This window comes from Brachycentrus maculatus, unplaced genomic scaffold, assembly GCF_059751285.1.
Source record: "Brachycentrus maculatus isolate JH-2025_06_01 unplaced genomic scaffold, ASM5975128v1 h1tg000038l, whole genome shotgun sequence".
Classification (NCBI taxonomy): Eukaryota; Metazoa; Arthropoda; class Insecta; order Trichoptera; family Brachycentridae; genus Brachycentrus; species Brachycentrus maculatus.
The window spans coordinates 320,247-343,732 of record NW_028280792.1 but is presented as its reverse complement, the minus strand read 5'-3'; the positions used below and the strand labels follow the sequence as shown (position 1 = coordinate 343,732).

The 23,486-nt window shown below is 30.6% G+C and overlaps 2 protein-coding genes across 2 annotated transcripts in view; both read left to right on the top strand.

The window, feature by feature from the left end:
• The window catches only part of LOC148312568 (ceramide-1-phosphate transfer protein), a 250,325-nt gene that overhangs the window by 112,625 nt on the left and 114,214 nt on the right, over window positions 1-23,486 (top strand). The gene's annotated exons all lie outside the window — the stretch shown is intronic.
• LOC148312570 (uncharacterized) overlaps window positions 3,620-23,486 on the top strand; it is a 43,091-nt gene continuing 23,224 nt past the window's right edge. Inside the window, exon 1 of the mRNA XM_088276206.1 lies at window positions 3,620-4,061. Coding sequence (XP_088132332.1) covers window positions 4,044-4,061 — 18 coding nt within the window. The 5' untranslated portion in view covers window positions 3,620-4,043. The remainder of the gene's footprint in view (window positions 4,062-23,486) is intronic.

The window sequence follows — 23,486 nt, the reverse complement described above, 5'->3', positions numbered from 1 at the left end:
TTCTCTCTGCCTACCCCTGCGGGGAAGCGGCGTGATGGTTAGTTAGTTAGTTAGTTAAGCCAAATTTAACCGAAAATGTAAATATTAAATACTTTTCAATATTTACAGCATTTTGAGTGTATCCAAATACTTGTTCACAAATCTTGATTATCTCCAATCAGGAGTTATTTTTTATATTACTTTTTGACTATGAGAAGTCAAAAAACCTTTATGTTTACTCAAATGCACCATATATGGTACCAAAATCTCACATGTAAAACAGGTGACAATAGAATGATAAATACTACTTTCGAAATTGAGTAGTGTGGTTGTCAATCATGGCTAGAATAGTGAATACACGTGTATAAAGTGACCACTAAAACCATCCTATGACAGGGTTGAGCTCTGGCTACCATATTTTTCTTCATCTATGTAAAGATGTCAATGGAATGGAGACAAGTATATAAAAGTCGGCTTTAGCCGCGAATTGTAATGATTTTTCGTTTGTTTGATTCATTATATTTATATTTTATTTTATGTCCGCCTCAGTAGTGTAATGGTCAGCACGCTCGGCTACCGTTCTGGAGGTCCCGGGTTCGATTTCCAAAGGGGGTAAAATAAATATAAGTGATTTTTCACTGTCATATTTATTCAATATTACCCTGGACTGGTACCTGAAGCGGAGGGCTGATCACCTTTCCTTCATGTGTAAACGATCAATATAACACTGCGTTTATATGACGCAGTGCCCTGTGCACCATTGAGGTGCGGATAAGGGTTTTATTATTATTATTATTATAATATTTATAACTGTGATAAGTACCCATGTAAATTTTTTTAAAAGCTCGTGATAAAAACATCACTGTGTCAATTGGTTGGTGATCACTTAACCAGGCTATGACAGGTAATAAGCCATGTAAATACCCAGATGTCAAAATGAAAAAAATACTCTCATATGAAGAAACCCAGATTTGTGAACAAGGATTTGGTCACATCCAAAAATGTTTTATCTTTCTCTCTGAAAATATCTGCTATGTGAAATACCTATAAGAAAAATAAATTATATAATGACAGATGATATAACAAATGAAATAACTATTTTTTTGTTTTTTTTTTTTACTTTCGTTTTGTAAAAATATTATATAAGAACTATTTTTTAAATCAAGAGATTGATTGTTAGAATGGATTCTCCCTTAATGCCCTTACAGCATCACTCAAGTGATTCTTAGAAATTAAGACTGGAGATCGGTCTCAGCGCAGTACCTACGATAAACGTCCATATAAGGAATACGAGTACTCACACAGACATCGGTAGATTGATGATTATATATTTTTTATGCCTTGTTACTATACTCAAGTAGTTGTATTTTAGTTTCTAAACCTGTTAATAGAGTAACAAGTAGAGAAGTAGTTAGAAAAGTGATATTAGTTATGTAAAAGCATGGGTTTCCTAGACTTTTATACGAGAAATATATAAAATGGATGAAAAACTTAAAAGACTTGCTATAAATAAAACAATGGAAAAGGGTTTTTTGAATATTTAAAAAAAAAATCTTCATCTTCTAACCACCAATCAAACCTAGTGGTGCATAGGGCACTGCATTGTTTGCGAGCAGTGTAAACTTGTTCGTCAAATGCACGAAGGAAAGACGATTAGACCTGCGCTTCAGGTTCTAGATACGGTAATATACAGTCACAAGATATAGTGATGGTGGAGGTTTCGGATTCGATTCCCAGTGGAGTAGAAATGTAATTTTTCAAAAAGGTGATTTAGCCCTGTATATGTCTACATTTCAGTGTTACTTTTTCAAAAAAAAATTTTTTTATGTTTAATGTAATATGTTGAAGTTTTAAAACAAATAAATAAACCATTTGACAAATCTTTATTGATATAAAATACTAAATCCATTGTGTCTATCGTATTGTATTGCATCTATGTATTGTTTCTAGGGATCAACCTTACGCACTTATTATTTACTATATATATATATTTTACTATATATATATTAATTTACTATACATATTCACTATTAATTTAAAGATATATTAACAGAACATGCTATTACTCCTTGTACATAACAAAAACAAACAAAAAATATTAAATTATCAATAACCTCATCAAATAATAACGTTTTCGTGTGGTGAAATTGTGTACAAAAATTGTATTCAATTAAAATATTGTTAGTTTAATACATTGTAAAACTGTGCATGACACGATATTGAATTTCCATCAACAATAACGTTTTCTAATATTAATATTGACAATTCATTAATTTCTGACTGTTAACGAAAAATACGTGTTCAATATCCGACAAAGAAATTACACTCATTGCGTGTTAATTAATTGGTCTAAATCGCTTACGATCAAACGAATAATTTCCTTACTTACATGATTGAAAAGTAAGAGTATTGACGCATTGGAAAAAAAAATTTTGAAATAGGTACCTATGTAAACATGCAAATAGTAAATACGCCAATGGAGTAAAAGGCACAGCTACAGTGTGTCATATCAAGTCTGCCTGGTGTTCCTCATTAGGAATTTGGGTTTGTTAGATGTTTTTAGTAATATGGTCGTTCAACTATCAGTAGAATGGTGAATGTTATACAATGTATATAGTGATTGCTTTAACCAGTCACTGACAGATCGTAGGCTCTATACTACTAAGAGTTTCATACTGAATGATTAAATTGGTGTCTGTGAGATGATTACGAAATTTATTTTATTCTTTGAAAATTAATAGAATTTTTTATATATTCATATGGTCTTAATGATTTAATTATACTGACAAAATCTTATACGAGAAGAATTGTAGATCAGTGTGGTTAAATGGAAAAGAAAGAAAATGGCACAGCGCACATTCAAATAAAATGTTGTGTCAAAATTTCAAAGCAATCAGTGAATATCATTAGGAGATTTGAGATTTTAAACATGCCAATATTTTTAAAAACATTTAAAGACACCAATAAAATAATATAAAGTTAGAAGTAAAGTTAATTATATGACAGGAAAGAAGTATTGAATATAACCAGTGTGGAATTATTTAGATGTATGTGTTTACAAATATTTGAAAGGGTTTTTTTATGTAATTAAAAACACATTTGTTTAATTTTAATTTCACTGTTTCAAACAGTAAAAGATATTCTTTTTATTACCTATTTTTACGGTCTTATAAAACCAACCATTAAAAAATCCCAGGTGCATCTTTAATAGCTTATCTTTCGAAAATTAATTACACGCCATAAATTTAACGATGAACACCATCACTTATGTCAGCAAACTGTGAGATGCCTCTCTATATCATAATAAAGAAAATAACACAAAGTAAAAATGATATAAATAAAATAAAAAATGAGCAGCTCACAAAAAAAAAAACAACTAACAAAGGTTGCTCCACAACTTTCGGAGAGATGGCATACCAGTTATTTGAAATATATTGCGCAGTATTGTGAAACGCATCAAAATGCGTTTTGTAATTTACGTTCAGATATCCCGGCAGCGGTTTTGTTTGCGGTACTTTTTACTCAGGTGTCTTAATTTGCCTGACGTTTTTTAGCCGTTTGAGGTTAGATCGGTAGTTGGAAAGATTATTGGCGGGAGTCATCTTGGCCCGGGTTTTCTATGCACTCGAATACCTCAGTCAGTTCTTCCTCAGTGACCGACCTGGCAACACTGGCGCCAAAACGAACACACCAGAGACAAAAAATAAAAAAGATCGTTTGAAATATGGAACACTGATACCGAGTGGTACCTACTGCACGCCGTGCCTTTTTTTTACCAAACAGTTTTGAGGGGGATTTTTGAATCGGCATTTTGCGAGTGACCGACATTGGGTCGATTAAGTGGTGCACTTCTTGCCGTCATCATACTTACACCTGTTATTTTTTGTCCGCCGGAAGAGAGGTGCTTCGCTTCGGGTTTAAGGACGTCGGAGTATAATGACTTTGGACAGTAAAGTTGTGCGTCTGTAAAAATGATTTTTGTGATCAACTTTTAGAGAGTGCTTGACTTGTCTGTATTTTGAAAGTGATTTCTTTGGATAATCCAGAAGACGAACGAAATTAAAATGCATCTTCTGTTATGGGTAAGGATAAATATAATTCATATTTCTATATATTTTATATTATTTGTTGATTCGGTATTAACTTTGTGGAATGACATGTTGATTATTAAAAAAATTAACACTTGTATTTTACCACTTATTGAGTTTTCTTTCATTTCTAGTCGTGTAAAATGAAATAAAATTGAATGAGTGGAATAATACAAGTGTTTAATTTTCTTTAAATAAATATATTTTTTTCGTTTTTTCGGTGTATTTTTTTAAATCTGAATATGCGTAAAAATTGATTATTTAAAATTATAATAAATCAGTTGTTTAACTACATTTTTGTGATATATTATCTCATATTTTGTAGTTTTCAGTCAGGATAACACCATATTCATAAAATATTTTTAAGATGACTGTAATTATAAATCACTGAATTGCTTACTTTGAAATATCATTATTATTTTAAATTATTCACTAAATAATGTTTTAAATCATTGCAAAGAAATAATAAAACAGGATAATTTTGGTATCGTAATTTCTATCGTGAGATTTCTTAAAAAAAATTAAACGCACGCAAAATTTTTCATTGAAGATTTTGTTCATTAAAATTTCAATTAACGTATTTTTTCTCCCAGCATTTCACCAAGCGGTTTTCACCTTCTCTTCGCGGTCATTTATTTGTCGTATTTATCTATATCGTAATTCATGACATAACTGATGAGACGGGTTGTGGTCGCGTGGTTAATGTCGCGAAATTAGAATCAGAGTTTTTAGGTTCGAGTTCACTCTGACACAAATCGATTCCCATTTTTTACAATAATTCTCTTAGGCCTACGAAAATAGTACGTAATTGAAATATATACACATTAAATATAATAATACTCTTCCTTATCCGCACCCAATGGTGCATAGGCCACTACATAAAATTGATGAAATTTAATCGTTAACTATATGGAACAGAAGATAATCCAGCTTACGCTATAGATACAATACTAGGGTAACATTATGTAAATATTAGAGTAAAAGCACTTCTTACTTTTATTTTACATATTCATTTTGACACCCTGGGAATTGAACCCGGGACCTCCAGTAGCCAAACATGCTTAGCATTACACTACGAAAGTGGACTAAATACATAATTGTGTTAGTGTATGCAGTAAAGATACCAGTATTTATCTAAATATTAAATATTTAAAAACAAAATAGTTTTCAAATGTAATTAAAAAATATATTTAAATATGTATATAATAAAATGAGGTTGTACGTATAAGTATATCCGAACTCGTATAAGCCTGTGCAAGCAACTCGGCTGTCCAAATTTAAGACACAGTAAGGGACATTTTTTTGACCAACGTTTTTTTGCATTTTTGGACTTAATAGATTCTACTTAGTCCAAAAATGCAAAAAAACGTTTGTCAAAAAAAAGTCCCTTACTGTGTTTTGAGTTTGGACAGCCGTACTGTGAAGCTGTACAATACCTTTAAGGACTATTATAGCTAGCGCCTAGTAAATTTAAAACATAGTAAACCTTTATATACATATTTTTTTATGACGTGTATTGGATGTATAAGACTCCATGGGATTTTAATTTCATAATTTTTTTCGAGTGCCAATAATTAGTAGGCTGTCATAAATCGAACGCATTGCCCTATTTTTATGTATGAAGACATATCATAATGGGTTTCTCATTTAATGTGTCCGCATACTAGAAATTCATTAATGACTTTTAACATAACGAAGTTTTTTGTTAAAATATCCTTATCCAGTTATTTATTCATCAGCTGTTGAGTCATCTTTGTTTACCATGTATTGAGATAATAAAATAATATAATTTCAAAGAGCAATAACGGTCAGAAATTTAAAAAGAGGTAAATTAATGTCAGCAGTATAGTTATGATAATTTTACTATTCTTCTAATGAAAATTTACGAGGCGAATGTGGTAAGTAATGGAAGCAGAGGAAGATCAAAGAAAACTTGACATGATTGAGTATTTCAAATACTTGAGCCTGGTCAGGTCAGAAGTCGGAATAATCGGCGGGTATATATGAGGAGAAAGATCCATGAATGTGGAAGCTGCGAAGATTGTTTGCAAAGACAGATCGGTGAGGGGTTGTATTATCTCTGCCTACCCCTGCGGGATAGCAACGTGATGGTTAATTAGTTAGTTTTAAATTATGATTATAAATAGTTGAATTAGAATGTTGACTTTTTATTACATGATCAAACTTTTATTTTACAAATAAAACGAATTAACCTTATTCATTATTGGCACTTTTTTCCAAATGGTTTCGATAAGAACTTCGTCATCTACAAATCTAAAACAGTGAAATATTCATGGTTGGAGGAAAGTACGTACAACAAAAGTGGTTAAAAACAATGTTCCAGTTTTAGTTTATAAAGTTTTATAAATTGTACAACAAAGTATCTGCTAAAATCATTAAATAAATTTTATTTCTTAGTTTCTTTAAATGTTTTGGTAATGAAAGTTTTATTTGGTGAAATTATTAATTATAAAACCATGTGTGTTCAAGTAAAGGTGTGTCGAAACTATCGTGCAAGATTTGTGTAAAGAATGTAAAATCAGTGTTTGCATGTGATTCTGTGTCACCGCCTGTGTGCTCGTGCGCCTACCTGTCCATCAATATGTATCTGGGTATCAATAGGTGCGCATATGTGTGTATGTAATGTCCCCATGCTCTGTGCTTACCTAGTGACCCGGATATGGAATCTAGTCACTCGGATACCAAAAGGATTATGCTTGGGTTTACCTACTTACAGACAACTTCATTTGCATAATTCCTTTTCTCCCATTCCGCCGGCTCCCGAGCAAATACACTAGACGCAGTTATTCAACCTCTCGTGTAGTAAAATATTAAGGTCCAATATACGATAGACCGTGGAATGAATAGAGCACTGTGAATCAGGAAGGTTACGTGAAATTGAGGCCTAATAATTAACTCGTAATAAAGGTACAAAACAGATCTACACATTTTAGTTCTTGTCAATGACTAAACTAAAAACTAACTAACCATCACGCCGCTTCCCCGCAGGAGTAGGCAGAGAGAATAGATCGCCACACCACTCTGTCCTTGCAAACATTCTTCGCCTCTTCCACGTTCATGCATCTCCTCATACATACCCGCCGAATGTTACGACTCCTAACCCGACTACTTTCAAGTATTTGGCACACCTGATCGTGCCATGTTTTTCTCGGTCTTCCTCTGCTTCTTTTCCCACTAACATTCGCATCATAAATTTGTTTTACCGTTCTTTCCTCACTCATTCGTTCTACATGTCCAAACCATCTCAACACACCTTTCTTAATTTTATCGATAATGCTTATCTCAATGACCCGGAAATTATAAAGCAAATTAGTTTTAAGGCAATTAATTTTTCTTTAAACCCAGGTAAAATTTAATGTAATAGAATTTTTTGCTTAAAATACCGTTTTTGTATTAAAAAAAAGTTTTCTCTGATATAAATACATGGTTTTGAAAAGCAAAGATTTATTCAAAGGTAGTAAATATATATATTTTATTAATGTCAAGCACCTACTACTGAATTATTTCGTCGATTCAGGAAACGAAATTCCTAAAATACCTTTTAAGGAGAGGGGACATATATTTTCCATACAAATATATTATGAACATTTCGAGTCATAAGGTTGCTAGTATCTCTCTACCACTCACTGAAGGGATGATATCTCTTCCTTTGAGAACCTTTGATCCATATGTGTTGACACGAAAATTGAAATGATCTATTGCTAAAACCATAACTATAGCCATAATTTCAAATTAGAAATTGAAATAGAATAACATTCTTCTTTAACCCTTAAGCTTGTGATTGATCTTTTTGCCTTCATGTAAGTAACGTTCAAGATAATACTGCTTCAATAGGATATAGTGCATTGTGCTCCATTTGGCTCGGAATCGTATGAAAATTGTTTTTTTTTTAAATTAAACTTTAAATGAGTCCAGTTTATATCAGGTAATTTTAGTTGGTACATAATAAGAATGAAGACGTGTTTAACATTTAATCGTAATTGTTCATTATAAATACGTTTAAAATTATTATATTTTAATTTAATGCCGACTAACTTTGTGTAAAGCAATATTTTTTTACGGTAACTACTTACTTTATAAGTGGCCACTTCGATCAGATGGCAATTACTTCGTCTAAAATTGTTTCCAATTATGTACATGAAAAATACTTGTGATATATCTACCACTTTAAAAAAATATTTATAAAAAAACATTATTTTAAGCCATTTAATACCTCACCCAGTTTATCATTCAAATTAACGTTTTATCATTGTTGTTCGAAAACCAAACATGGAGATAAATTTGTCTTAGATAAATTATTATTTTCGTATCATAAATCTTATTTAGAAACAATGGCACTTTGGCAGGAAAATCAATAGCCTGTAACTTAATTTTCTTTAAGCCCAGCTAACATTTAACGTACCTACTTGCATTTTGGCTTAAACACAGTTTTTATATTGAAAAAATTAGTTTTTCTTCGCAAAATTTAATTTTTACTTGAGAAATACCATGACTTATTTACCAAGTAATATTTAAATTAAAAATTAATGAATCTTATTTTAAACAGTGATTGTGTTTGGCCGTAATGAAAATAAATATTAGTGATTTTACACTGAAATATTTATTTAATATTACCCTGGACTAGTTCCTGAAGCGCAAGAGTGATCACCTTGCCTTCGTGTAAGTAATGATCAAGATAACACTGCGTCAATTCGATGCAGTGCCCTATGCACCATTGGGTGCGGATAAGGGTTATAAGTAAGTAAAGTGTTTGGCCGTAACTGATATGTTAATTTTTATAATACCAAAAAATTGTACATAATATTTTTTATTATATATATTGAGAAATATATAAATTTAGGTACTGTTCTTATTTTAAAACAAAAAAGAAAGAAAAAACGTGTTTTCATGTGTAGCAATAGTAAAAAACATTTGTTTTTTATTTATTTGTAAAGTCTATAAAGTAATTAAAATGAATCAAAATCTATACAAATGAAAATATTAATGTTTATTAGTCAAAAGTTTTTTTTGTTTAATGTTTATTTTGTTAAAAAAAATTCAAAACAAGATCTTGTTTTGAACTTTTCATACAACTTAGCATTCGCATACATTTGTCATGAGTGTTTTATTCTATTTGATTCAAGTGAGGCGGCGTGATGGTTAGTTAATCATAATTAATTATAAGTTCGCTGTACGTTGAACCAATATGCAAATATCAGAAATTACAAGAGCAAAGTAATATATGAGATCAGGTCTAGTGAGATGTAAACCAGATCTTTAGCCGATTATAAAACAGCTTTAGGAAATTATCTCCTATTATATTAAACATAACTGTTTCTGTATCTAGCGAACAGCTGAGAGGGCCGTGAACCACACATCTGTAGACTCACAATCATTTAAGAGTACAGTCAATAAACTAGAGATGTGACTAGTGAATGCATGCTACTTTTTCGGTAACAGAGTGATTGGTGCGCTGAAATCAGTTGTAGCTAATGAAAATGTATCAGCAAAGATTGACTGGCAGTATACAATGCAGTACTGGTTCTTATCCAATGTAGGGAATTGAAGCATTGGCGAAATAAAGATGAAAGGTAGATTGAAAGTAGTCAATAATATGTAATCATTCAGACAAATGTGTGGTAAAAAGATATATGTTAGATTATTGATAAAAATATGTAATAAATGCAAGGCTGAGAAAAACATTAGCGATAAAATAAAGAAATGTAGCTAATGAAAATCTATCAGCAAAGATTGACTGGCAGTATACAATGCAGTACTGGTTCTTATCCAATGCAGGGAATTGAAGCATGGAGTTGGCGAAATAAGGATGAAAGGTAGATTGAAAGTAGTCAATATGTGATTATTCAGACAAATGTGTGGTAAAAAGATATATGTTAGATTATTGATAAAACTATGGAATAAATGCAAGGCTGAGAAAAACATGAGCAATAAAATAAAGAAATGTGTATTGAAATGAGTTGGACATGAACATTACATAATAAACGTTGACAAGCGCCATGGTGTAGTTGGAAAGACGCTAGATTGCGAAACTGGCGTCGCGGGTTCTATTCCCGCAAAAATATTGCAAAATAAATTAAAAATAAGAGTAATTTAAATTGATCTAAGCGTTAGTGATGTAATTTTTGAATTTACCTTCCCTATCCTATACTGTTCTACCTGCTGACAACCCTTGAAAAGTTAGAGGCAATAAGGGTAAAGATAAAAAGTATTTCGAAATATTTTCAATATAACAACTTTTTAGTTTTTTCTACATTTTTATGATTTAATTAGTGACCAAATTCTGTCGTAACCGACATCATCAAATTGGTGTGACCAGTCGGTAGCGATGAAATCCGGTCACTGGTGAAATAAAATAAACGTAGAAAAAAAACTATTATATATGTATATTATACTTAGTTGTTATATTCTATTATATAAATTCAGTTCCACTTAGAAATGTCAATAAAAATATATTTTTACTGACATTTCTCCCATTTTTGCTTCCAGCTTTGACTCTCCCCTTAACACAGGTCTTATTAAAGATTTCGTCGAGTCAGAGCTCTCAATAGTAACATGATAGTATTTTATATTTAGGTCTCCATCGAACTGGGTTAGCAACTGATCAATTTGTGAGGGGCGTGAATCATTTTATATATTACAATATATGTAAGCAATAAACACACTTTACTATTGACTTAATAATAATAATCAATCAAATTGTTATTTAAGGTATTATTTCCAACTAAATATGTGGTTGCTAGAAGCAATAATTTAATAGAATTTACGATTTTGTATTCTATTGGACACTGGTTTATTCACCCTACATATGATATATCAATATTATATGGAATTTATTATTAGATTAAAACCAATATTTTTAGCTTTTCCACTTTTTTATTTGACCAGCGACCGGGTTTCGTCGTTACCGACATCATCAGACTGGTGAGAGGCTTTACAAATTTGTATGTTATATATAAAAGAAGGCAGGAGTTGATAACCATGATTTGATATAATTTTATGAGAAATTAATTTAATTTTAGTGAATTTAAGTATTGTATGATATTTTAAATATTTTTTTTATAAAGGTTTTTTGTATTGAAAGCACGATTTTATATAAAGTTAAAATAGATTTGTATTTTTTGTAAATGAATTTAAATTATGTAACGAGGTATCAGGAAATGCTGGTTGACGGCTCCTTCCACTAAGCTGTGGTTGTCCGGGGGGAGTCCGAAGTTCTCTGAAATGTAAATTTCCCGGCAGTCATTTCTTATCGACAAGACATTAAGGCATCTATTGTTTCTTTTCTAATGGGTAAAGTAAGGGAGAATGAATGTGTGTTACTTGATCATTTAATATGTCTTTATTATGACAATTTTTTAATCTATTTATTTCCAAAATTTCGAGCCTATCTAATTTTTTACCTTTACTACATTTGTGTAAGATTTTTACATTAAAATTTTTATCGAAATCATGATTTGACTCTATCAAGTGGTTTGCAAAAGTGGAGTTTTCTTTTTTATTTCTCCAACTTTGGACATGTTCGTTTATTCTTATTTTAAACGATCGTCCTGTTTGCCCCACGTATTCAGCACTGCATGATCCACAACTTAATAAATATGAGCCTGAATTTGTTTCTTTTTCCCTTTTATCTTTATTATTAATTAGTATCTTCCCCAGATTTGAATTATTATAAAAGGCTATGGAATATTCATCTTTGTTCGCTAGTTTTCCGATTCTGTTGCTACTATCCCCTATAAAAGATAATTTAGCCCATTTTTTAACTACTTTTGAAGTCTCTGTAATGAGAGCTTTATTTAATTGAGATGTTGCAAGTCTCTTTTGTTTTTTCCTAATTAATTGATCAATTAAACCACATTCATAACCGTTATTGGAGGCTATCGTCTTTATGATAGCCTCCAATAACGGTTATGAATGTGGTTTAATTGATCAATTAATTAGGAAAAAACAAAAGAGACTTGCAACATCTCAATTAAATAAAGCTCTCATTACAGAGACTTCAAAAGTAGTTAAAAAATGGGCTAAATTATCTTTTATAGGGGATAGTAGCAACAGAATCGGAAAACTAGCGAACAAAGATGAATATTCCATAGCCTTTTATAATAATTCAAATCTGGGGAAGATACTAATTAATAATAAAGATAAAAGGGAAAAAGAAACAAATTCAGGCTCATATTTATTAAGTTGTGGATCATGCAGTGCTGAATACGTGGGGCAAACAGGACGATCGTTTAAAATAAGAATAAACGAACATGTCCAAAGTTGGAGAAATAAAAAAGAAAACTCCACTTTTGCAAACCACTTGATAGAGTCAAATCATGATTTCGATAAAAATTTTAATGTAAAAATCTTACACAAATGTAGTAAAGGTAAAAAATTAGATAGGCTCGAAATTTTGGAAATAAATAGATTAAAAAATTGTCATAATAAAGACATATTAAATGATCAAGTAACACACATTCATTCTCCCTTACTTTACCCATTAGAAAAGAAACAATAGATGCCTTAATGTCTTGTCGATAAGAAATGACTGCCGGGAAATTTACATTTCAGAGAACTTCGGACTCCCCCCCGGACAACCACAGCTTAGTGGAAGGAGCCGTCAACCAGCATTTCCTGATACCTCGTTACATAATTTAAATTCATTTACAAAAAATACAAATCTATTTTAACTTTATATAAAATCGTGCTTTCAATACAAAAAACCTTTATAAAAAAAATATTTAAAATATCATACAATACTTAAATTCACTAAAATTAAATTAATTTCTCATAAAATTATATCAAATCATGGTTATCAACTCCTGCCTTCTTTTATATATAACATACAAATTTGTAAAGCCTCTCACCAGTCTGATGATGTCGGTAACGACGAAACCCGGTCGCTGGTCAAATAAAAAAGTGGAAAAGCTAAAAATATTGGTTTTAATCTAATAATAAATTAAAAATGCAATTCCATCACGAAGTGTCAGTGGATAATATAAATCTATTAATATTATATGGCGTTAGCTATTTGTATATGTGTGTTTATATATATATATATATATATATATATATATATATATATATATATATATATATATATATATATATATATATATATATATATATATATATATATATATATATATATATATATATATATATATATATATATATATATGGAAACCATGTTTTTAAATCACTAGAACTTCATATAGAGACATCTATTGGTGTTTCTAAATTGGTTCATATATATAGAACTTCCAAGAATTTGAGTAGTGTGGTTGTCAATAATGGGTAGAATTGGTGAATGTTACACGTGTGTAAAGTGATCACTTAAATAACAGTATCTGTTGTATAAATATATACAGCTGATACTGATGGATATAGAAAATTAAAAGGCAAATATCTGTAAATATCATTAATTTATAGGAACATACCGTACAAATTTCGGCTATAGGTATATTTGCTTTCTCTATCAAAAAGCTTTCACTTACATAATCTGTACAAAAATATATATAATAATAAGACATTTCATATATAATTAATCGTATTAACGTAATCTTTAAATACTCAATAACACTTCATTCTCTAAAAAACAAACAAAACATTATTCTGTAGGCTAATAACTTAATTGAGTAAAACGGGATTTTATTTCTTAAAAAGTGTATATTTATGTAACAATATGATATAAAATTAATATTTCCTGAATCGAAGAGCTTACCGATTTTTATACACATATATTTTTTCACTTTCTCTGGAACTTATATCATCGCTGATTGGATAAGAATAATTTAATTAATTGCCAGTTATTTTTGCTAATTACATCAAATCATTAATTACACGTTATTATAAAGAGAATGCATTTAATTCAAAACCACTTTTAAGATTTTTGGTAGATTTTTTATGGTCATCTTTCACGATATGGTTATCGATTAACCTGAAAGTTTAAAGTAACAGATAGATTTTCCTTTCTTTATTATTGCGTAATAATTTAAAGATAAAATAATGTATATATTTGGTTTCTCAATTCTCTTGTTTAATTATAAAGTAAAACTTAAAATGATACATGATCAGGTATGTCAAATACTTGAAAGTGGTCAGGTTAGAAGTCGAAATAATCGGGGGGTATGTATGAGGAGATGCTTGAACGTGGAAGAGGTGGAGAATGTTTTCAATGACAGAGTGGTGTGGCGTTCTATTCTCTCTGCCTTACTCTGTTCTGCTGTACCCATGCCCTTAGGGAATAATCAAAACCCGGTACTCGAAATGTTGGGTTGGGAAAAATTAATTGATTTTTTCAATTGCCCATTTTGCCTACCCGATAGTCTATGTTTTACTTCCATACAAGAGTATGCTGCAGACTAATATTTAAATCAAGGTTTTTATCCATGCTATACATGATTCAAATTAAATATATTTATTTATTTATTTAAACTTTATGTACCGAAAAAAAATAAGTACATTGGCGGGCATATTGCTAAAAAGCTATATCTTCCAACCAACCAAAAACAGACTAGAGATATTGATCAAAACGTTTGATACCATTTATAGCTGTTTGCAATCGGAGGGTAGATAGTATTTGAACATTTAAAAAAAAATATAAAATTACAAATTGACATTTAAAAAATCTAAATTACAAAAGTTAATAATAAGTAGGGCAAAGGAAAAAGGGAGTTTAGGGAAAGGAGGTAGAGGGAAAAACGAAGGGAGGAGGTTTGATGGACAGTTAGGATTCTAATGATAAATAGTAATGTCTCGGACGTTTCTTAAAAATGTTAAGTTCGTTTCTTTAATGTATTTCAGACAGATGTAATCCACAATTTTGTAATATTAAATACATTACAAACATTGTTGATTTTGCGTTCTAATTTCATCAAACATTTTTATATATATGTGTTTTTTTTAATACAGTGTCCTGAATAAGATATTTAATCGTTCACGTATTACGTTAAAAGTTTCTCACGAACTCTAATGTATTACGTTTTTTAACCGTGTATATTTCGTGTATGGACAAATTTAAATGCAATCCAATTATTGTACAAAAAATGCACGTATTTTGCATGGAGATCTAATTAATAATTTCATAAGTATTATTAGAGCAAAAAGACAAAAAATATTTTAAAAATGATTTAGTAATGATTACTTCATCAATAAGATCGTGCTTAAGTAAGTGTTTAGTAACGAAATAATTTGTGTAAAGCATGGGCGTGCATGCGATATAGGTAGAAAAGCAGTGCCTATCCTAGCTTACCCGCAAGCTTTATAAAAATGCGTCATTTACCTACCCTACCTTACTGAGTAGTACCTAGCTACCTATCTCTACTAATTACCCCATTTAATTATCTGTGCGCGCCACTGGTGTAAAGTATAAATAAGTGTCGGACAGTTGAAGATATTTTAATAATTTTTCGGATAGTAATATAAAGGTATAGCAGGCATAATTTATTTATCTGACAAGACAATCTATGTACATACATAAATTTATTGCAATTAAAACATTTTAAAATAATGTTTACATTAATATTTGTACTGAAATATCACTTGGTTATCAATTACGTCGATGAAAGTAGACTAAATGCAGTCGAAATGCAATCTCTCTGATGAATGTGCGTCAAAACGATATATCACAGATATTCAATGGTGATATGAAAAAATAAAGCAAAGCTGAGATAAGCATTATCGATAAAATAAAGTGTTGAGATGGTTTAGGCATGCAAAACGAATAAGTGTGGAAAGAAGGGTAAAATAAATTAATGAGGCAAATGTAGTAGACAATAAGAGCAGAAGAAGACCAAGGTAAACTTGGCATGATCAAATATTTAAAATGCTTGAAAGTGGTCAGGTCAGGAGTCGAAATAATCGGCGGATATGTATGAATAGATGCGTGACTGTGGAAGAGGCAAAGATTGTTTGCAAAGACGGAGCGGTGTGGCATTATATTCTCTTTGCTCCCCTGCGATAAAGCGGCGTGATGGTTAGTTAGTTATGTTATTGCATAACTTATTTAAGAGAATTTAAAAAAGTATCAGAGGGTAAAATCATTGTATGACATTGAATTAATAACGAAGATATAAGAAAGAAATGTAAGGCTGAACAAGGAATAATTGAAAAGATTAGGAAGAGTTCTTTACGGTGGTATGGACATGTGGAGCGAATGGATAGCGAGAGAATGACTAAGAAAATATATGTGGCGAATGTGAGAGGAAAAACAGAACGAGGACGACCGAAAAAGACTTGGCACGATCAGATCAATCAGAACCTAAAATCTGGCGGTGTCAAAAGTCTGCGGCGTAATCGGAGGGCATGTATGACTTTAGGCAGTGTATGTCAGGACAGAAGAGTGTGGTGTTCCATCATTTCTGCCTACTCCTGCGGGGAAACGGCGTGATGGTAGTAGTAGTAGTAGTAGTCAGAGGGTATGTATGACTAGATATATGGACGTAGAGGAAGCTAGGAGTATATGTTGAAATAGAAGAGTGTGGCGTTCCATCCTCACTGCCCACCCCTGCAGGGAAACGTCGTGATCTTATAGTAGTAGTAGTAGTAGTTGTAGTAATAAAAAAAGGAAAAAATGAGTTATTAAATAAATCACTTAAATTTAATCATGATGCAATATTCAGCTAAAAAGCATTTAAAATCGAGTATCCTGCAGTTATTTTAATTTTATTACTTGCGTGATTTATTTCACGTTTATTTCACAATATGATATGTAAGTTGTGGCACGTTTTACCAATCCACCCTGAACGGTTGTTGCCAAACATTTTGCCAGACGAGAGACCACTTTAAACCAGTCAGACTCCCGAAATAAGGTCACAGCGGCGTTATTAGCCCGTCTGCAGTGCGCGCTGCCCACTGCGCACTGCACTCTGTGCGAATAACGAAATATTTTACTTGCAAAAAGCAAGTCAAATATTTCGCAATGTTTCACTTGCTTTTTGCACAAGTTCAAGAAACACAAATAGAGTTGCGAGTTTCGCAATGCCTATGAGTAGTTTCGAGTATAATATGACATTAAAAACAATAGAACGTGTGTGCAATTATTATTAAATTGTCTGTTCTTTTCGTCTAGGCCCTAGGCATTGTCATTGTGAATCACATGTTAAGCAATTTTTTACGTATTTTAATTTTTTTCATGTTTTTATAAAAAAATACGATATCTTTTATCTTGAAATTTAATAAATCGTTATGGTGCTGTGTTTATTGTTGTTGATCCCACTGGAAATTGAATCTAAGACTTATATGTATATATATATATATATATATATATATATATATATATATATATATATATATATATATATATATATATATATATATATATATATAAAAATATGTATATAAATACACACATAAATACACACATAAATATGTGTGTTATGTGCGACATTCCTTCATTTTCTTCTTCTAACTCTTGTCTGCACCCAATGGTGCATAGGGCACTGGATCGTGTAGCGACGCAATGTTATCTTGATGGTTAGTTACATATAGCAACGTGATCGATCAGCCCTGTGCTTCTTGTACCTGTCCGGGGTTATATTAAATCAATAAAATAGTTAAAATCATAAATATTTATGGTTATCAAACCTAGGACCTCCAGCATAGTATACAAACGAGCTGACCCACTACACTCACAACAGAGAAGAAGAAATCACTAAACAGCTTAAGAAATTCCACCCTTATTTCTAATCCTCATTCCAAAATTGCAGTATCATGATAAAGCTTAACGTATTTAAACCATCATACTTATTTATTTATTACTATCTTATTTTATTGTATCCTTGTATTCGAAAATAAAAATAAGACTTGACACTGAAACATCCATTCACTGGGTGACTGCCAAATAAAACCAAATAAAATTGAAATTGGCGGGCAGATAGTGTTGTTTTGTTATAAACACATGCTAGAATAAAGGTCAATTTCGACTCTCTTCGCATCTGAGCGATGTTAATAATAAGTATAAAAAACAGCTAATAATGTTTACGTTTTCACTATTCAGTTGCAAAAAACAATACTAATTGTATGTTACTGGTCCCAGTGAGTGGCCACTGACCGTGGAATACTAACCATTACACGAGTATTACAAGTGTAATGATGATACACACGGAAATAATAATTTAATTTCAAAGTATGATAAGCCGAATGACTTCTTCTCACGACTCCGAGTGACCTTCCTTTAATTAATCAGCTCTCATTTCTTTCCCCGGATTCATTTATTTACTTTCAGTTTGTGTTTCGAACGTCACTGTCGTGTCGATAGGTCACACGAATAATAATTTTTTATTTTAATTTTAAATAATTTATAAACCCCATTTTCAAAAGATACATCCTCAATGGCGCTTTGCTTCGAAATTATGTTTAATTTTAAATTTTATTTATTGATTTTTGTTGTTGTTAGCTTATATAACATTTAATACGAACTATTTTTTACACTTAATTTATGTTATAAATATTTACATCTTCTTACACTTAACAAAACATTTATTTTAAAATTCTTTCAGACTCGTTTTATTCTTCATACATTCAGGCATCTCATCATACATTTTTAAACCCTTATACATTATACGATTTAGCGATTGTTTTTAAAAATGACAGTCTTATTTTATCCATTTGTGGAGTACTATGTTTATGAATTATTTTATTTAAAACTACTTTATCCTTAAAATATTAAGGTAATTTATATGATACATTGTAGAAAACAGTTTTTGAATTAAGTTAATTTCCTTTGAGTACAGCGTCAGAGTGTCTAGACAAAGTTGTCACATCTCGGCTCCTTTAGGGTCGTATAGCCATCTAATGCACTTTTAATTCATTTGAAAAATATAATGTAATCATATTTAATATTTAACGTAATTATTTAACACAGAATTTTACTACAAACCAACAGAAATTTAGCAAAAAAACCTAAAACATCAGGTCTTATGACCTGTTACAGAGCTTATGACATGTCTTTGTTAACTTTGGGGTATCTGCTAAAAAAAGCTTTTTAATCCAACATAGATGGCTGTTGTGAACTCATATAAGATTGATCAATATATCTACGAATGAAGTATCCAAAAAATTTAGTAGAGTGGTTGTCAATCGTGAGCAGGATTGGTAAATATTTAGCCGTAAGTAAAATGATCACTTTTTTTTTTTTTTTTTCGGTCTGGAACGCGTTATCGTACTTTATTTATTTATTTATTTATTTATTTTCATAATACATAGATACATTCAATATACATATTCATTTCATATACACATTTATTATACGTATTGCGGCTCTTTAGGCATGGCCTGTGTTGAGCCGAATACTAACATGGTAATACATAGTTATATATATATATATATATATATATATATATATATATATAAATATATATTTATATTTTTTTTAATTTTTAATATATATATTTTTTTAATGATTAGATTATAAACATAACATACATAACTTAACATAACTTTACTAGCCTATAATAGGTTATAAGCCCTGTAAATACCCAAACTTCCATATTCTTCTTCATCTCTATTGAAACGTCAAAAAAGTAAAAAAAAAACTCCTTAGTGGAGATAATCTTATAGTATTTGAACACACTCAAAATGTTGTACATTTTGTTGTAATATTTGACTGCGAAACTGGCGTCGCGGGTTCGATTCCCGCCAATTGCAAAATGAATTCGAGAAAGATTTATTTTCAATTGGTCTGGGTATTTGTAATGTATTTTTCACATTAACCTTCCTTATCCTTACTATCCTACCTGCAGACAAGCATCTAAAATATACGCTTTGCGGAAGATTCCTTGAAAAAAAAACATTTTACGTTTTAAAATATTCTTAACTATCTAAAAATTGATTCCCTCAGATGTGGGACCTCCTAGTCATGAAGTGACCTCTTCAATTGATAGCTCGGTATAGTGTTGAGTCAGTTTGACTAGGTTATGTCGTCACGTGTGGGAACCAGACTGGATGCTGTGCGATCTCGCGTCATGTGGTCATGTGGTCGGGCAGGTGTGCGCGGGCAGTGTCGTCAGGCAGAGCCATCGGTGGACCATCTCGCATTCTTTACTTTCACCGGCCGACCCGTATCGGACACATTTTCTTACGAAACATTTCAGCGCGAAAGAATAATTAATTTCCAATGCGTGCGTCAACGTGCGTACATACAGGATGTAGCGAGAAGTATGGTGTGGATAGAAAAATCACCAACTAACTAGCCATCACTAAGTTTGTATTTTATTTTTGTGATAAAAAAAATATCATTCGTCTACTTGTGTATTTATTTTAGTGATCACTTAGTTGAAACGCATATCGCCCCTACGTAAAGTACTCTATCTGCAAATCTGTATCTGTAACTTTACAGGAGAGAGCTTAGAAGATTTTTTCAACGTATTTTTTATTTGATTAATTAACGTTTTTATATGAAATTCTAAACAAGTATTATAAATTATTATAAATTCTAAACTGTATTAATCGTTTTAAAACTTTATGCTTTTTCAAAATTAAGTAGTTAGCGTTTTAGGAGTTTAGTTCTTTTCAAAAATTCCATGTAGATAGCGTCTTATACGCCTGAAAACTAAGCGTATTTTTTTTTAATATTTGCAGATAACGGTCAGTTGATAACATAATCAAATATCTCAAAATTGACAAACATGTAATTAGAGCACTTAACGTAGGGCACGTCGATAAAATAATATTTTTCTTATAAAAATGTATTATAAATAAAATACATGAACAACTAACCATCTAACTATCATGACGCTTCTCTGCAGGGGTAGGCAGAGAGAATAGAACGCTACACCAATCTGTCTATGCAAACAATCTTCGCCTCTTCCATATTCATACATCTACTCATGCGTACCTACCGATTACTGGGCTGATACATGCTGATTGCTGACTTTACCACTTTCAATTATTTGAAATACATGTTCGTGCCAAGTTTTCATCAGCCTTCCTCTGCTTTTATTAGCAACCACATTCACCTCATAAATTTGTTTTACTTTTATTATTTCACTCTTTCAATCCACATGCCCAAACATTAACGCACCTTTCTTAATATTATCGATAATGCTTAAAATGAAAAATCATGATTATCAAAATACTGTAAGTGAAGTCATAATTACGCTATTTTGGGGTAGAAGTTATATTATCTTAGAATGATAAATGATACAAACAATATTTGATAGAACTCAAAAGTTGAAAAAAAGAGAGTATTTTTTTCAAAAGATTTTATTATTGCTTGAATAAAGTCGATTATATTTACAAACTTGTGTTTTTTTAAAGATATTAATGGAAACTAAATATCTTTCAAATACTAATTTGACGCTATACCTAATGACATGATATTTAAAATATTTAAAAGTAGGTAGGTATTTACAAAGTTATCATATCAGTTTTTTTTTCGAGGAAAATATTAATTACAATTTTTCTAAAGATTTTCTTCTTGCCTGTATAAATTCGATAGCATTCACTTAGTATGTACGTACATTCAAATTTAAACAAATATAGACTAAGCTAATAGAAAATCGATAAATTGATATGTCAACAGACCTTCGACAAATAACTTTCGGTTCTCTTCTATGAATCAAAGAACACCTGTGTTTTACTAATTGAATTGAATGTCCGTAAGGCAACACTGCATAAAAAGTTTATTCATCTCTCGTACAAATTTTAAGGACTTACATTCACTTTCATTCAGTAATACGAAATTCAATTCAATTTAATTTTTAATTAAATTTATTCAATTAAAATACATATTATTTTTTTATGTTCATTTCTTAAGTTAGCTTATATTACAAATAATATAAACTATAATTAAGACTTAATTTACATCATCTTTATATATATTTACATCTCCTTACAGTAAACAAAGCATTTATTTTAAAATTCTTTCAGACTGTTTTCATTCTTCATACATTTAGGCATTTCATCATACATTTTCAAACCCTAATACATACATACATTAAATAATTTTGCGATTTGGTTTTTTTCAACAATGGCAGTGTTATTTTATTCTTTTTTCTTGTAATATGTTCTTGACAATTTTTTTTTAAATCTATTTTATCCTTAAACATTTTGGTAATTTATCGTAAAAAAAATTATGTACAAAGATTAGCATATTAAATTTAAGTCTCTTTTTTTTAAGATAACCAATTGAGTTCTTCTCTCATCTTTTTCTAAATTATCGTATCTTTTTCATTAAGCACCATTCTCATCGATTTATTTTATATAATTTCCAATTGTTTTAAATTTCCTTCGTTTGCCAAAAACAATATTATTGATTAATAATATCGAAGTCGTACAGGAGAAAGTGACCAACTGACAAAACGTAAAATGTTCAGGCGGGCCATTTAACCGTTTTTACACTTTTGTCATCAATTCAAAACAAAGAAATAATGTATTCACGATTGTGATTATTTTTATGTGAAAAGAAATGTTTGCTAATACTGAAATGAGTAAATAAAATTTTAGAAAATTTACATCCTAAAGTTTTTAAAATTACTTAATGGCGAAAATCTGGGAAAAAATGCAGATAGTCACTTTTGATTCTTAGAATGAGAACGGAAACGTTAGTTACAGATACAAAAGCTTAATTCAAAGCATTTTATTTTATTAATTTAAATTAAGAAAGAAACTTTTTTTTGGAAAATAAACTAGCTGGTAACATAACATATTTTTTTTTTAATTAACACAAAAAGTAAAGAAGTATTATTCTGACTCAGATTCAGAATCTAAGTTTGGTTTTGGTGCTCTGTCTTCTTTAATATTGACAGAAAGTGATCTGTGCCACCCATACTATTCCCGTGGAACTGCACCAGTATCACCAGCAAATCTTTCTTCTTTTTCTTAGTGTTTCTTTGTATAAATAATTTAATGGAGGAAAACTTACTGAAAATCCTCACCCAAATACTGACAGGATTTTAGCAAACATTTAATTTGCAGCCATGAAACAATTTCGCTGTCTTTATTTTTATCGGGTTTTTTGTCATGTTTTTGGCAAGTGATTTTATATCTGTGTATGCCTCCGTGGTGTAATGGTAAGCGTGTTTAGCTACCATGCTGGAGGTCCCGGGTTCGATTCCCAGGGGGGGTTGAAAATAAATATTAGTGATTTTACACTTTAATATTTATTTCATATTACCCTGGACTGGTCCCTGAAGCGCAGGAGTGATCATCTTGCCTTCATGTAAGTAATGATCAAGATAACACTGCATCAATACGAAGCAGTGCACTATGCACCATTAGTTGCGGATAAGGGTTAGAAGAAGATTTGAGATCTAACATACGGTCAAATCTTAATTCATGTACATTATATGGATCACTCTTTCTTAATTTTTACACATTTTCATCAATAATTTACCTCTACTGGCCATTTGACATCGAATTAAGTCACTTTGTTTCTCTAAAAACGTTTAAATGTCAAATGTTTCACACAGAACTTTA